Source organism: Desmodus rotundus, chromosome 6 (assembly GCF_022682495.2).
Source record: "Desmodus rotundus isolate HL8 chromosome 6, HLdesRot8A.1, whole genome shotgun sequence".
NCBI lineage: Eukaryota > Metazoa > Chordata > Mammalia > Chiroptera > Phyllostomidae > Desmodus > Desmodus rotundus.
The window spans coordinates 153,362,693-153,379,256 of NC_071392.1; the positions used below are offsets into that span (position 1 = coordinate 153,362,693).

General features: G+C 51.3%; 1 protein-coding gene across 1 annotated transcript in view; it reads left to right on the plus strand.

Annotated features, from left to right (window-relative positions):
* The window catches only part of DOCK2 (dedicator of cytokinesis 2), a 355,926-nt gene that overhangs the window by 314,236 nt on the left and 25,126 nt on the right, over positions 1 to 16,564 (plus strand). The window contains exons 34-38 of the mRNA XM_024576730.3: positions 56 to 141; positions 6,136 to 6,292; positions 8,115 to 8,155; positions 12,176 to 12,266; positions 12,877 to 12,996. Coding sequence (XP_024432498.2) covers positions 56 to 141; positions 6,136 to 6,292; positions 8,115 to 8,155; positions 12,176 to 12,266; positions 12,877 to 12,996 — 495 coding nt within the window. The remainder of the gene's footprint in view (positions 1 to 55; positions 142 to 6,135; positions 6,293 to 8,114; positions 8,156 to 12,175; positions 12,267 to 12,876; positions 12,997 to 16,564) is intronic.

The window sequence follows — 16,564 nt, forward strand, 5'->3', positions numbered from 1 at the left end:
GAACGTTGACCCTTCTAATGGTATTAGTGTTGATTTTCATCTCTGACTTCCTCAGTTTGAAAACGAGATCATCCTCAAGCTGGACCACGAGGTGGAAGGGGGCCGAGGAGATGAGCAGTACATGCAGCTGCTGGAGTCCATGTGAGTTCAGGACCCAGAGGGGAAGGCATGGGGAGGCCTCCAGGACTGGTGGCTCAGGACCCCCAGGGGCTCTGGGGACTCATACCCTGGACACTCATGGGTGTGGAGGAAACTTCATTTTTGGAAGAAACCTCACATCTCTCTCTGGAGTGGCTATTTCTTTGAGAGTGACGGAATGGGAGAGATAAAAAGAAGCTTTGCTGTGTGGGGAAGAAGGAAATATCCCACCCAAATGTTCACATATGTTATCTCTTTGCTGTGGAATGATTCTGCGGTGTTTCCTTTTTTCCTTTTTTAATCAATGGTGGATACTGACCACGAGCAGCACGTACAGATACTCGCCACACGGGGGCGCCACGCGCAGTGCTCGGTCTGTGTTGTCTCGCTTGCCCAGCTCACTCTCTGATCCCCGTTTCACAGAGGTGGCCCCTGAGGTGCAGGCTGTCTCTAAACTAGAACAAGGGAGTGAGTGGACAGGCTGGGACCTGAGCCTGACCCTGCCTGACCCCAGCAGTAGACAGCAGACAGCACTCGAGAACACTGCCCTTGGCGTCAAGCCATAGCTGGTTATGTTTTAACAGCTTACACTTTGCATACCCTGCAAGTCGCCTACAGTGTACAGTTCAGTGGCTCCTACTACATTCACACAGCTGTGCAGCCACGACAACGATGGATTTCAGAACCTTTTGTTACCTCTGGAAAGAAGCCCCAGGCCCCTTGCCCCTTAGCCGTCACCCTCCCTCCCACCCCAGGCCCACTTTCTGCCTCTACAGAGTTGTCATTTCTGGCCATTTCACAGGAGTGGAATATACACTACAGGGTCCTTTGTGACCGGCTTCTCTCGCATAGCGTGCTTCCGAGGGTCACCCATGCCGTGGCACGTGCCAATGACTCAGTTTTGCTGCATAGTCTTCCACCCTCTGGATTCTGTTTATTGGTCATCTGTTGATGGACATGCAACCATTTCCACTTTTTGGCTGTTGATGCTCCTGCCGAATGATGCTCCTGTGGCCATTCACGCACACGGTTTTTGTGTGGACATGCGTTTGCAGTTCTCTTGGGTAGACACCTAGGAGTGGAATCACCGGGTCCCCTGCTAATCCGCATGTAACCCTTTGGGGAGCCATGAGACTCCTTCCCAAAGTGGCTGCACCACCTACGTCCCCACAGCGGCACAGGAGGCTGGATTCCTCCACATCTCTCGCAGCGCTCACTGATAGACATATCAGTGAGCATCAGTCCTGTCGATTATAGCCGTCCTAGGGGGTGTGAGGTGCTGCCTGGCTGTGCTTTTGATGTGCATTTTCTTGATGGGTAATGCGGCTGGGCATCTATCTTTTCTTGTGCACATTATCCACTTGTGTATCTTTGGAGAAAGACATTGGGTTTTATTCCTGGTTCCACCACTTAGCAGCTGCACACGTTAGGCCAATCGCGCGGCATCTTTGGCTTATCTCCATCTGTAAAATGGGATGACACGCCTTCTGTGGTTGTTTTGAAGGCAGTAGCTATAAAGCATGTGGCACACAGTAGTTTCTGTCATGGCCATTGCTACCTTCCTACCCCTCCCTACCCCCTAACACTTCACCCCAGGTTTAGGAGTGGGACTCAGACACCCCAAATTTCCTCCTAATTGTAGAATCTTTGATTTGTATGATTCTCTGATATAACTCTGATTTTGGATGCTGCCTCCAATCTTCTTTGAGTATATTAACTTTAGCCACCAAAGCACACGAAAGGCCTTGCTGGGACCCTTGGTGTAGCAGTGATCCCAGCCGGCCCCCACACCCCTCGGGGGGCCCCACCGCTCAGCCCTCCCCAAACACCTAGAACACAAACGCAGTCGGAAGGAGAGACCTACCATCTGGCCCTGGGTGGGCACTGAGGCCCGTTGTCCAGGGAAAAAGGGACAGTTTGCCTGAGTCAACGTTTATCTTTAAGTTCTAAAAAGGAAAATCTAAATATTGACCCAAGGTGAACTCGTGTCCACTGCTGGCAAGTCCCGTTTTTGTGGGCGGATGGTGCTCTGCGGCAGCCTTCAGATGGCCAGCAGGGTTTTCCAGTCCTTCCTGAGCGATTATTTATAACAGGAACCCGTAGAGGGCGAGGAAATGAGAAACAGCTCATTATTTTTCTCCTGAGAGAGAGGTGTGAATGATTTTGACGAAAAGTAATCAAGCCCAACCCGAGGAGTCAGGACCCCATCAGCACGTCTGGTGGCCGAGTCCCTGCTTCTTCCTTTGAACTTTCTGGGCCTTGGTGTCCCTATCTGCATATTGCAGATAAAAAATACCTCCCAGCTCTCAGAGTTTTTGTTGCGAATAACCAAGAAGAGTCATGTAAAATGCTTGGCACCGTTTCTGACACCTCGTAGGTTGTCCAGAAATATTAACTATTATTATTGATCTCCAGGTGGATAGCGATGTGGTTATTGGAAGCCATGAGCCTACCTAGCTTTTGTCCTCCAGGCTGGTTGTCCTCAGTTCCTCCAGCCCTTCCACACCTGCCTGAAAGCGAGGGTCCCACACTGAGTGGAGAAATGAGGCCTTCTGTACTCTCCTGTATTCTGTCTGTGTGGGAATTTTTCTAGAAGTAGGGAGGGGCCTGGAAGGCGTGAACGGATGGAGAATATGTGTTTGGGACCCAGCTAGCTCTCAGCGGGCCAGAGGACCTGTCAGAAGAGGGACTACACGCAGAGTGTTTATAGGAATAAGGGGAAGTCCGGGTCTGGCAGTGTGATGGGGAGCCTGGGCCTGGACCCCTGCTTCTGGAGGCCTTGCACCCTCAATGCCTTCTGTTCGAGGTGTGAGCTCCCCCCAGTCCCCACCTCCCACAAGGCAGGTAGGATGGCAGGTTCCCCTGCCCCTCCTTTCCTCTTCCTGCTGAGAGGGCATTACCTGCATCACCCAGAGAGTCCCACAGCTCTTTTTCATCGTCAAATATACCCCCCTATGGACTCAAAGGACAGCAACAGCTGTGTGACCTTGGTGGGACCAAGGTCAGAGCCCAGCCCCAGGGGCCCGGGCCTCATCTGTGAATCCAAGGTTTTAATAATGTCTACCGCAAGGAGATTTTGTGAGGATTAAACAAGATAATCAATAAAATGGGCTTAGCACAGCCTCTGGAACACAGGAAGTACTCAATAAGTGGTAGTGTCACTATCTGTTACGGTAAGTTTTTGTTCGATTTCTACATCTGCTGCCTTTGCTAGATTGTGACCTCCCGGAGATCAGCAATTCCCTGCTTTCTAGAACAGTGCACGTTTGGTGGATATGTGGAGCTTGGATGGATGATTTCTTTTTTTTTTAATCCTCGCTTGAGGACATTTTTTTTTCATTGCTTTTAGAAAGAGAGGAAGGGAGGTAGAGAAAGAGAGGAAAGTGGGAAGAGAAACGTCAGTGTGAGAGAGAAGCATCAATTGATCGTCTCCTGTACCCACCTGGACCGGCAAATGTAGGCACCCGACTGGGGACCAAACCCGTAACCTAGAATCTAACTGGGTGTGTGCCCCAACCAGGAATCAAACCCTCAGCCCTTTTGGTTATGAGACAATGCTCCAACCAACTGAGCCACACCGGCCAGGGCTGGATGTATAATTTCAAACCAATCTACCCATTCATATCACTATCCTAGGCCATATGAGCAGTTTTCTAACTTCCCGCCTAAAGAACAGAGAAACTAAGAGAGCCAAGACTTGGTGCTCCCAAACCCTTGCTCCTCAAAGGACCAACAGCATTAGCCTCTACTGGCAGCTTGTTAGAAATGCAGACTCGCAAGCCCTAGCCAGATCTGTTGAAGCAGAACAGATTATCACAATGCCCAGGTATTCTCATGCACACTGAAGCTTGCATAGCAGTGGACTAAGCCGATGGTTCTTAACGTTGGCTGCACGATGGAACCACCTGGACTTACTTAAAAAAGTAAAATACTGCTTCCTGGCTCCCACCCCTGAAGACGCAGAGTCATTGACCCAGAGTGGGCACTGAGCTTTGTAAAAGCTGCCCCGCCCCCTCTGTGATTCTACTGTGTGGCCAGGGCAGAGAACACCAGCCTAGCTGCACTCAGGCTCTGAGATGCCCTCTGTCCTGGCAGGCGGTGAGAAAGCACACCCTCAACCCTGCGACTGCGTTGTGTTTAAGACAGGAAGCAGGGATGGACGCACTGGTCCAGACAGAGTCAGGTGCAGCTGTGACTGAGCCAGACAGGCGAAATCAAAGGGCAATTTGCATGTCTCTTTGAGAGTCAGGGAAACAGGTGCTGCGCCCACTGAGAAGATGGATCTGTCTGGTCACAGCCACAGTTGGCGACGTCACCTCCTTCCAGCCTGGTTTGCCTTCTGGGAGGAAATCACCACCCCCGCCGGAATCCTTGCCTTTCTCACCTCTCTCCTCCTAGAAGCTCTTGGGACTTCAGCTGCCCCAGGAGAGCAGGCAGAAACAAATAGCCCGGGTAATGCTCATCTGCAGCTCTTAGAGACGCCTGAGAACACACCGCAAAGTTTCTCTGCGGGAAGACACTGAACAGCAACTGTCTGGATTCCCAAGGTCGCCGCTTACTGCCTGAGTGACCTCAGGAAGGTCCATTAACCTTTCTGGGCCTTGATTTCCTCAAATGGAACACAAGGGGAATATTTACTACTTATCAGAATTACTGTGATGATTTCTTAAGAAAAAGCGATTAGTACAGGGTCTGGTACAGAATACATGATTAATAAGAAGTTGTCATGAATCAAATTTAAATCTGTCTGCCTCTTCCTTCCTACCTAGCCTGTGCATTAAGTAAGGGTAGGTGTGATTCTTTTTGATATCTCTTTTTTTATTTCGTATCTTTCTCCCATCCCTGCCCCAAGCAGTGCCTAGCATAGTACCTAGCAACAAACAGGTGCTTAGGGAATGTCACTTTTTAAATGTAGAATATTAATATCACAACAAGTGTCAAATTTCAAATAACAGATGCACATTTAAATGGAAAAACGAGCGTCGTCCTCCCCTATTCCCCTCTACACCCCTGGTCAGGAGCCACCAGTCTGGAGGGTGCGGCGTGTGTTCCTAAGCACGTCCTGCAGATTTACAAACACACGGAGACACGACGTGGACATGCAGCTCCACTCCCGCAGGGTTTGGTGGTCGGAAACGCGGAGGCGAAAGCCAGACCGTTGGCATTTATCCACTGCGTGACCTTGGGCGAGTTAAGTTGACCTCTCCGTGACTTCGTTTCCCCATCTGCAAACATGCCGCCTCATAAGACTGTGATGAGAGTTTAAACAGTCAGAATTGTAAGATGGTTCGAATAACGCCTGCAACAGGGTACGGCTCTGGGTGAGCGGGCGACGTAAACAACGAGTACGGTTCGGAGACTTACTCTTCGCCGAGCTTTGCGCGTCAAAACACATGGGTCTCTCGTACTTTTGAGTGGCTCATAGAATTCCAGTTTGTAAACATGCTTTAATTTATTCAACCGTTTGCCTGTTGGTGGAAAGTTGAAACAGTTCCAATTATTTCACCCCTAGATATAATTTAAAAGTATGATGAATATATCTTTGCACACCTCTGAGAATATCTCTGTAGACTAGCTTCCCCGAAGTAGAATAGTCGGGTCAAAGGATAGGTACGTTTGTGATTCTGATGTTGTGAAAATTGCCGCCCAAAAAAGTTTCGCTGACCTACTACTCCCAATAACAGTGACCGTGCCCCCACACCATTGCCCGCAGGGGAGATTTATTTTTACTTTTTTCCCACTTTGATGGTGGGGAAGGAAATTATAGTTGCCCCTTGAGTGCTGCGGGGTGAGTGGCAGGGGTCCATTGAATGGCTGGCTGTATAGGGGTAAATAGTGTATAAATGAATGAATGAATAAGATGCGCCAATGAACCAGGGGCACTGAGACTCACTAGATTATTTGGCTTGGGCGCCCCCCACCCCTGCACCCCACCCTCACCCCAGTACAGCCTCCTCCTTGGCCTTGAGCTCACTACCCTCCCGTCTGCACCCGCAGCCTGATGGAGTGCGCCGCTGAGCACCCGACCATCTCCAAGTCCGTGGAGAACTTCGTGGGCCTGGTCAAAGGCCTCCTGGAGAAGCTGCTGGATTACCGGGGTGTGATGACGGACGAGAGCAAAGATAACCGCATGAGCTGCACCGTGAACCTGCTGGTGAGTGGGGCTGGCGGCCCTCCTGAGGTCCGAGCCAGACGGCAGTCCTGGGGCAGGCCCGGCCTTGGGGCTCACCGCTGTTCCTGACCCCGATGCAGCACCGAGGGCTTTGGAAACCAGATGGACGTGGGCCAGAACCCCTGCTCTGCCATCTGCTAGCTCTGTGTCTTGAGGCCCATCATTTCCCCTTTCTGCGCCTCAGTTTCCTTGTGTCTGAACTGGGAATGAGTATTCCCTGGAGCACTCAATGAGCACACCATGTGGGAAGAAGGTGGCGGTGGAAAGGGGTTAAGTGTAGGGGCTTTGGAGACACATGGCCCACGGGTTCTCATGCTGCCCCCGATCACTAATAGAATAGACAAGTCAAGGAAGCTTTCTGCAGGTTTAGTTTATCTGTTCCCGGAAGGAGAGGATAGGACCTCTTTCATGGCTGTGCAGTCCTGACCCGTGGTTAAATGCCCACTGCGTGTTAGTTTCCCTCTCTTGCAGAGTGAAGCAATAGGAGGATTTATAGAAAATGCTCTGGGGCACAGGCTCACCAGGGCAGCTCACTCCACACCCGGACTCTTACCCCATGTAACACAGGACCTGCCACGGACCAACTCCCCAAAGGTCTCCCTTCATATGTCCTGTGATGGGGTCGTGAGACAGGTAGTGGCACCCACGGTGTTTCATACCCACCATGCAGCCCACCCGAAGTGGCATAAATGAATGGAGTTGGCCAAAGACCAAGTGGCACCTGTCACAATGAGCCCCCAGTGTTCCAGAAATACTGCACCAACCCTGTCCCCAGCATTCTGCATGTGGCCTCCATTTCCATTGTAATAGTCTAGATGTTGCCATCGATTTCCCGAAATGCTAAGAGGAGTTTAAAAATCCTGATTATTGCAGAAAGGAATTCATTGCTTCTAACTCCACCAGGCCTGATTCACATGCAGAGCGTGAAGGCGGCTTTTGCAGGAGTTTAGCAGAAACTGCCCTTCAACAGTCAGACTGACCAGGGAGAAATCTTGGCACAGACAGTTCTAGAAGCAAACAGAGCCTGCTAGTTGTGAGTGTCAGTATGGTATCAGGGAGGTGGATGGAGTGGTGGTGGGGTGTCAGGAGAGCTGAGGTCTAATACGGCTCTGCCACCCCCCGACTGGCTGGAATACATCACCCCCACCCCACACCTGAGCCTCAGGTGCATGTGGGTGCATTGGATCAGTACTCACAGATCACATTATGACCTCCTGGCTCCAAATCTGTAAGGACTTGTTTAAAAAGGCACAGGACTGGGATCTCTGGTGGTGGAGCCCAGGGCGACTGCTGGTCTAAGGGAACCCTGAGCTTGGGTAGGTGTTGCCAGGTTTCAATGCTTTGGGCTGTGGAACCTCGTCCTAACTCCTGATAGTTCCGCACTGTCAGGCATTATGATCTGCTATCATCACTGGGATCTGTTGCGATTACTATTCCTCCGACTCTGATTATTGCTGTTACTCAGGTCCACCAGAGTGCAGGGTCTGAGCATTTCACGGTCAAGCTGGGCCGCCTCTCCCCATAGACCTTGTCAGAGTACACTGCCTCGGCTCAACCGCACCCCCTGATAAGTGACGGCTGAGAGACTCCCCCTGTCCCTTGTAGTCGAAGGATGGGGAAGTGACTTCAAGGCAGAATCTCCTAGTGGGGCTGTCTGAGGCACTCAGGAAAGGAAACGTCTTGCTCCCATCTCAGGGCGTCCAGACAGTAAATAGCGACCTTCCTCCCTCCTGCATCGCTCTACCCCCCACCCCTGCTGCTCTGCAGAGACAAACACTCACCACCGTTTTCCTTCCCTGCCTAGAATTTCTACAAAGACAACAATCGGGAAGAGATGTACATCAGGTAAGATTTTCGTTTTCTAAAACCCAGACCTGCTGTGTCACTCTCCTGCTCAATATCCATCGATGGCTCCCTACTGTCTTCAGGATAGACTTGGAGCTTACCTTCAGTGTCCTGATTTCTATCAGCCTCCCCAGATTCAGTTCCCTTCACGCTCCTGTAATCAGCCCCTGAAATCCGCGGGTCGTCCTCAGACCTGCCGTGCTGGCGTGCGCTGGCCTCCGATCATGCCGTCCTCCCCCACCTGCGGGCTGAGCCACTGCTCTGCTCTTACGTTTTGTGGCAAGGCTGGCTGGTAAAGCCCGAGTCCTGGGTGGGTAAGGCATGTAGTCCGGTCACAGGCGGCCCAGTTTTAAAGGGAAACAATGTGGGATGCATGATGCTGCTTTCTTGTAGGCATTTAAACGAGAGTTATCTGAACATGTCCTGAAGGATTCTGGGGGGGGCATTAGCCTGGAGCAAAGAACTCCCTTACCAGTTTTCCTCAGAATCTTATTTTTTTTTCTTTAAAGTTTTAAGAAAGTAATTGTTATTTTCACTCATTACAGAAATAATACATAGTAATACCAAAACAAAAAGTACTCATAAAATACAGACCAACAAAACAAAAAAATGAAATAGACCTCCACAATCCAATCATATTCCCTGACCCTTTTGTATTTATATATAGATTGAATTCTGTGCCTGCATATTTTTTGCAAAAATGGGATCATATTGCTCATAGTTTATTCCTTGCTTGACAAGAATTCTATGTCAACAGATATATTTCAACATCATTTTTAATGAAACCATAAAATTCTCTTTCCAGAATGTACCATAATTTATATAGCCAATCCTGTATTGTTGAACATTTAGGTGCTCCCAACTTTTCTCCGCCGTAAATAGCACAATGACAAAATTCTCGGGCATTTATTTGTACCTGCAAGGTGGCATTGACTACGAAGGTAACAAGCACAGCTCCTTCAAGGCTTTTGACTCAAAGTCAGAACTCACTGCTGTAACAGAAGATATTTTTACGTGCTTAGTTTAGCACTATTCCGGAAACAGGAACTATCGTTTGGAAACAAGATAATTCCATAGGTTGTCCTGAGCGTGGAGAGTATTTATAACATCACTAGACATGACTTACTGTAGCAGCACCAAGCTTTGGGGGTTGAGAGGCCTGGGGCCCTCCCCTCGTTTCTCTGTGACCCTGGCTATATCACTCAGTGTCTCTGGGCTGAGGTTTCCCGCCGTAGGATGCGCTCATCCTACCTTCTGTTCGGAGGGTTCCGAGCAGTTCTATAGGTAACGTGCCTGGCGCACGCTTCCCTCCCTCCAACCTCTCTTCCTTCCTTCCCACTTTAGAAACACAGATGGCGACTCCCAGGTCTCCATAAGCGTTGGAGATTTGAGTCCCATAGTACTAGGAAAACTACATTTGCCTAAACCAGACGTTGGAAACCGGATGTCGTCTGAAAATCTGTTCGGTTTGGCAGGCACAGTATTTAAAAACGTTTTTCATTGTTTGCCAGATTTTCTAAAATCTAAAGATTTTTACATAAAAATCGAAATCTCCCGCTTCCTCTGAAAAGCTGAGAAGGCGCGGCAACACTGGGCTCCTATCCTGTCCTGACAACCGCCACCCAGACTGGCCATGGCAGGAGAGCTCTGCTCACAGCACCATCTCTGTCCCCACTGAACTTCACTGGTGCATCTCTCAAGCTGCCCATCTGGCATCTGGAGGTATCCGAGTTTGAGTCCCAGGTCAAGCCCATCCGGGTGTGTTGCTCTGGGCTCTGTAGTTGAGTTGACAAAGGAGAAGAGAGGGTGTGTTGGCCAACTAAGGAGCTGAGCATAGCAGGGAGGCTCTCCCTCCGACTACTCTCTCCAAGTGCTTTGGACTCAGCCATCAGGGATCTAAGGGACCAAGGGCAGGCAGGGGAGGTAAGGTAGGACTCAGCCACGTATGTAGGGGTTTCTAAAGGTGGACCACAGGCTCGATACGTGCAAGTCCACTGCTAACTCTGATGGATCAGCAGAATGTTAAGGGAGGGGAGGGGGTGGAAAGGCCATGATTGTAGAGGCAGAAACAGCTGCTTTCAAAACCTGGTTTTTACCTATTTCTATCTCAGTCTACTTTAACACAGGTCTTGCTTTTCTTATCTACATAAGGATTGTTGGGAGAATGAATTGATACACTGTATAAAGCACCCATTTGATGGATGGATGCATGAATGAATGAATGAATGAATCTTCTGAGATGCTCCCCATTTACCCCCTCACCTTTAGATTCCAGCCCAACTCTGGGAACCTTTCTGGAATTCCCACCTGCATAAATCCTGCTTTCAAAGTACCACAGACTGTCTTTCAAAACACTGATCACAAACAGCTATATTTTGGCAGTTATTTAGGTGGTTGTTTGATTGACATCTGCCCCCTTTCCCTGGACTCCGAATTCCAGATCCCGAGAACTGTGTCTGCCTAGGTCCCCACATACCTCCGGTGCCTGGTGCAGCCCGCAGGCTCAGGACAACCTTGCTGATTCAGTAAACAAGCGAGCAGAAGGACACTAGGCTGTCCCGGCTCATTCGTTATCAAAAACCGCTAGTTGACCTTTTTTTCTCCTCAAAACCTTTGCCAGCCCCTACCCTGAGGGCAGGCAGCCTGCATTTGGCTCACTGGCCAGGTTTTATGTGGTCAGCAGTGTCAAACGCCAGCTCCTCCTTTGGCGACATTCTGTGTGGAGAGATTTCTTCTAACAGGAGCCTCAGCCTGAGCCCTGGGATCTGTTCCAAGTGCAGATGCTCTGGGAGCCCTTTGTTGCCCGTGGTTAGACAGTCGGGGCAGAATCTTGGCGTGGTCAGAGGACACCTTTCCTCTGCAAGAGGAGGGGACCAAGGGCACCACGTCACAGCGCCTTCCCTTCACCAAAGTACCAAGAGTCGCATGCTCCCGACAACATGCAAGTCACCAAAGCAGCAGTGCTTTGGCTCTGAATTCTGCTGCCCACAGCGGCAGGAGGAAATGTTTTGTAGAAAAACCAAGTTTGCCGTGATAACAGATAAGAACCATTATTGCTCAGTGCTGGCCCCATGCTAATCACTTTCAGGGCAAACTCACATTCATTAGCAGCGATGTTAGCTGTCACTTTCTGAGCTTCCACACATGGTCTGCTCAGCTCTTTGTGTACACGTAGGGAGGTTCTGTGAGTGTTGTCTTTTCCAGATGGGCAAAGGCAGGCACCGTGAAGTTAATTCACTGCCCCTTAGTACCTGTTAGGTGTCAAACACCTAAGAATTGACCAGAGCTCCCTTCCTCTGTTCCTGTTCTGTGCTCTGCAGCCCTCGCTGTAGACTCATCTCAGGTCTCAGAGTTGGAACATCACATTAGAAAGGGGTGGGAGGTGGGAATGTGATTCCTGTAGAATGGTAGATTCTCCCTGCCGACAGCTCCAGGCCTCAAGGAGAATATCCAGTCTTAGCCCCTGGTCCACTTCTTTTTCTTAAATTCCTTTACCCCCAGGGAACATGAAGGGAGAGTAGGAGCTGCCCCCTTCCCAGAGCCGTGACTTGCTCGTGCTCCTGGAATAGTGCAGTGATTCGAGCGTGGGCTCTAAAGGCAGGTAGCCTGGGGTTGCAGTCAGCCCCTCCGTTTACTAGCACATGGCTTCCGACAGGTTACTCAGTTCCCCTTCCCTGACTTCCCTTGTCATGTTGCATTGGCCAGAGTCTTCAGTGTGAAGTTGAAGAGTACTGGCTGGAAGCATAGTTTTCCCATCTGAAAATGGGAATCCTCAACGGACCCATTTCACAGGGTTGTCACGAGGATTCAATGATCCCACGCATCTAAAATACTGAGTGCGGTACCTGTCATGCACGAAATGCCCCACAGATGCTGAGTACTTTCATGTGACCCGTGCAGGGGGCTGGCTGGCAGGGCTGGGGAGTTCCCTTGCTACCCCCAGCTACTCAGTTGTTCCATCTGACTTCTACCTGCCTCCTTATCGCTGCACCCGATGACTCAGCTTGTTTCCCTGAACAGGTACCTGTACAAACTCCGCGATCTCCACCTGGACTGCGACAATTACACAGAGGCTGCCTACACGCTCCTCCTCCACACCTGGCTCCTCAAGGTACTGCCCTTCCAGCAAAGCGGACCCCTTGGGGCCCTCACAGCAAGTTGGAGAGTGAGAAAAAGAAAACAAGAAAAAAAAAGAATTACCCAAATCAATTTTATTTTGCTCTGAGTCCAAAAAGTCCTGACCTGACAGGTTACCTTTCCACACTGCTTCACCTGGTCACATAAGGTCTCAAGTGACCTTCACATTGAACCGCAACAGCAACCCCTCCAGATGTGTCTTGCCATGTGGTATAATACCCAGCTGTTTTATATCACATCCAAACACCAGCTGTCCATTAGCATACCCAGTGCGCTGTTTTCCTCCTCTCAAAAGTGCTGCTGTAGCAGGACAGAGTCTGGGGGATTTCCTTTGGCTTTTGAAGAGCTGGGACGATGTAGGGCTTCAGAGAAAATCCCTACAAGTCACATATATGAACCAATGGAGAATCAAGTGAACTCGGCAAAAATCAGGAGGCACTTCCCAAGTGGAACCTGCAGACCAGCATCTCTCTGACTACTGCTGACACCAGGGGGGCAAGGGGGCAGCTCCTCGTCAGCATGAAAGACACCTGCCCTCGGTGGCCTCTCAGCCCCTGGTGACTCTGCGTGTCCTCTCTCCACAGTGGTCGGATGAGCAGTGCGCGTCACAGGTCATGCAGACGGGCCAGCAGCACCCCCAGACCCACCGCCAGCTGAAGGAGACGCTGTACGAGATCATCATAGGCTACTTTGACAAGGGAAAGGTGATGTGTTCCTGCTGTTCCTCTCTGTGGGGACCTGCTACTGGGAAGGGCGGCTCTCTCACAGAGTTCACACCCAGTCCACCTGCGGCTAGCTCCCCATCCCGTCATAAGTCTGATCACTTTTCTCCATCCTTCTCCACCTTCGGCCCCACCACCTTCGTTCAAGGCCCAGTATTGCACACCTGGACACCCAATGAGTCCTAAGCAGTCTCCCTGATACCCCTATTGCCCCCACCAGAGCTTTCTCCATATAGGAAATGGGGTGATCATAAAGCATATTTTGGATCACACTGCTGACCTGCTTACAGCTGTCTTACTGGTCCCCCCATTCCACGTAGAACAAGTTACAGCCCTGCCCATGACCTGCGAGGCCCCTGTGAGCTGTCTTCTGACTGCTTCTCTCACTCCATCCCTGCCAGGCTCCCTCTTTTTCACATGCTCTGCGCCACACTCTTCTCCACCGCAGGGCCTTTGCACTTGCTTTCCCCAGCTCGGAACATTCCTCCTCTGCAGCACCTCAGGCCAGGCTCCTTTTCATGGCTCAGGGCTTTGCGCAGATGTCACATCCTCCAGGAGGCCTTCCCTGATCACCCTGGACAAAGCAACGCCCCAGCCTAGAGTCACCCTTATTGCCTCTTCCAAGTACTTAGCACTGAGGCATCAGCTTGCTCATTTTGGTTTTACTTGCTCATGTTCTGGCTCCTCACTTTAGAATGCCCTGGGTGCAGACACCTGTCCCCTGCTGAACGCCCAGTGGCCGGAACAGAGTCTGACACGCAGGGCCCAGTAAATACATGTTAAATAACTGAATGGATCAAATATATGAATGACACTGTGGTGCCACCATGGACCCTGAATGGCAAGGACGGTATGCTCGGTTGGGTTGGGTCAGGAGATCAGCCAGGCCAACTGCTGCCCACCGTGCAGTCTCCAGGAGACCTTTCAGAAGTGCCAACCCCGATGCCAGCCCTCACCCTGAGGGGATGTGGCCTGCTGGCTGAGTGCTCAGGCTGTGGAGCCAGACAGCCTGCGTTTCAAACCTCACTCCTCTACCCACAGTTCCTGGCTCCTCGGAGACTCCAGTGCCCCACCCATCACAGTGAGGTACTAACAGTACCTACTTCCTAGTGATACTGCGAAAATTCAGGGAGAAAATGCATGCAGAGCACCTAGCACAGGGCCTGGTACGTGGGAACATCTCGTTAAGCTCTAACGTCACTGTTACGGCCCAATTCCACCTTCAAGGCCCTCGGGGATGGGCCATGTCCTCCATATGACCTTCCTGGGGTCCTCCAGTACACCTGCTGCCTATCCTCCGCATGGCCAGCGTCTTGTAGTTCATCAGGACAGAACTGAACACTTAATCTGGCCTGTCCTATCGCTGCATTTGCCGCATCTGCCTCTGTCTGATCTCCCCACTTTCCCCTGGAAAGACAGAGTGAGGTAACGTCTGTGGAAGGGCTTACAAATCCCCAGGAGCTGAGCGGTTGGACAGCGAGGTTTTTGTAATTTACAATTATAAGCCTCTTGAGGGCAGAGACTCTGTGACCCTGGGACCTCCTTCCCTGTGGGACATCAAGTCAGAGCTTCCTGTTGGCTTAGCAGCTAATGAAGGTCACAGCAGGTGGTGGCCTGGGGCAGCCCCAAAAGTGTAGGCTGAGCTTTGTCCTCTGAGGTATCCAGGTCAACCGGCTGAGCAGAGAGGGAAAAGGCACCACCCCAGATCTCAGAGACCTTACCCTCTGGTTGGAAAACCACACATGCCAATCACGATCCTGTTTGCATATCACCCTTTGGTGTTGTGCAGTAGTGGGGGCAGGGGAGGGAGCAGGGTCATAACTAAGTACTTTGGGAGCAGAGAGGAGGGAGCAGATGGGCTACAGCTCCCTCTGAAAGCCACTGCTGTGGAAGCTTCCAGAATGAAGCCCAAATTCCTTAGCGTCCCTTCAACTTCTCCCCCTGCCCCGCCTCCCTTCATGGAAATTCATTGCTCCAGACACTCACAATGGCTTCTACTGTGTAAGTCCATCAGCCATTACCTGGTCCACTCCTCTGCATCCCTCAGAACCCGGCTAGCACGTCTGTTTTAGTGTGCGCTTTACCTGTGTCTGTCCCATCCCTGTGTGCCACCCCACGGCTTGCAGCTAGCAGGTGCTGTGATGTCTTAGACTCAGGGGTCAGTGACTGTCAGAGGTCCCAGTGACCACAGGGGCAGACGTGGGAGGAACTCCCAGGTACTTCTCTCCTGCCTGGCCCCCTTCCTGGTCCCTTAGTGGTCTCTTAACACATGGGGAGAGCATTTCCGGCAGCTCATGGTGGGGAGCTGGCAAAGACCTCCACTCGAGGCCAACAGCCCCCCGGCGCAGCCCAGGCTGGCCCACAGACTTGGCGCCTCCTGGCACAGAAGGCAGCTTTACCCTGCTCACTAAGCTGTCTGTGCGCAGCCACAGCCCCTCCACGTGGCACTTGCGTTTGTTTATTTCATGCTTGGATGCAAAGAGAGCACTTTTGCTACAAAGCACACACGGCATTTTTGGCCACTTCTTTCTCCTTCCCCTCCTCCACCAGCGTTTTCATTCAGGTGCATTTTTCCGTTTTAAACCAAATGTGAAATGTGATGGGTGTCCCTGGAGACTGGCGGATCCCCAGCCCACTCTGCATCCCCAGCCGCTCTGCAGGGGCTCCCGCCCCCAGGGGTGGCTGGTACAGGAGTGATCTGTTGGCCCAGTGTCAGACAAAGCAGACAAAAAGGATCCCTCTCTCCAGGGTTTGTTTTTTCATAATTGACCTCAAAAAGGGAAAAGACCTATTTTTAAAGTCTCAACCGCTCTTTTTTAACCTCTAGTACCACTTCTACTGCCATGTCTGTGCCCTGCCCTGCCCACTCACACAGCCCAGATAACCCCACTGAGAAGGGACTGGCACGGAGTCTCAGTCACACCAGATGACTGGGTTCTGGAGACCTGCTGCCCACCACTGGGCCTCTGAACTCACTGAATTCTGAACCGAAATTCTGTCAAGAGGGCAGATCTCGTTCTTCACCAGTCCCCCACGACCACCCCCACCCCATCCAAAAAAAAAAAAAAAAAAGAGCAGGAGGGAGGGACGGGGGAGGAAAGATGGCCAGGGTGGCAGGGAGGATGTCATATTGGCAGAATGGAAAGATCCCAAGCATGAATTTTAGGAGAACTGGATCTGGCCCCATCTTTGTCTCCAAAACCTCTCCGACCTTTGGCACCTGCTCACTTCTCTGGGAACCATTTCTCTTGTGGAAAATAGGGCTGACACCTCTGTTTCTCACCTGGGAGGTCCAGATGCCTCTGGTCGCCTCTCAGAGGGGTGGAGAAGGTCCTGAGAGCCTGTAGGGACAGTGTCTACCCAAACCTGTGGCTGCTTCATTATTTACGAAGGAACTGGACTGAGCAGCAGAGGAAGCGTACTCCTGGGAAGTGCCCGGCTCCCTGGGTGTGGGGCTGGGGCTGGGCCAGACTTTCCGCTGAGCCCCAGGAGACAGAGCTGCCAGGCCTCTTCCTCAGCAAGGGCTCCACAAGCCTGGAGGGGCCCTAAC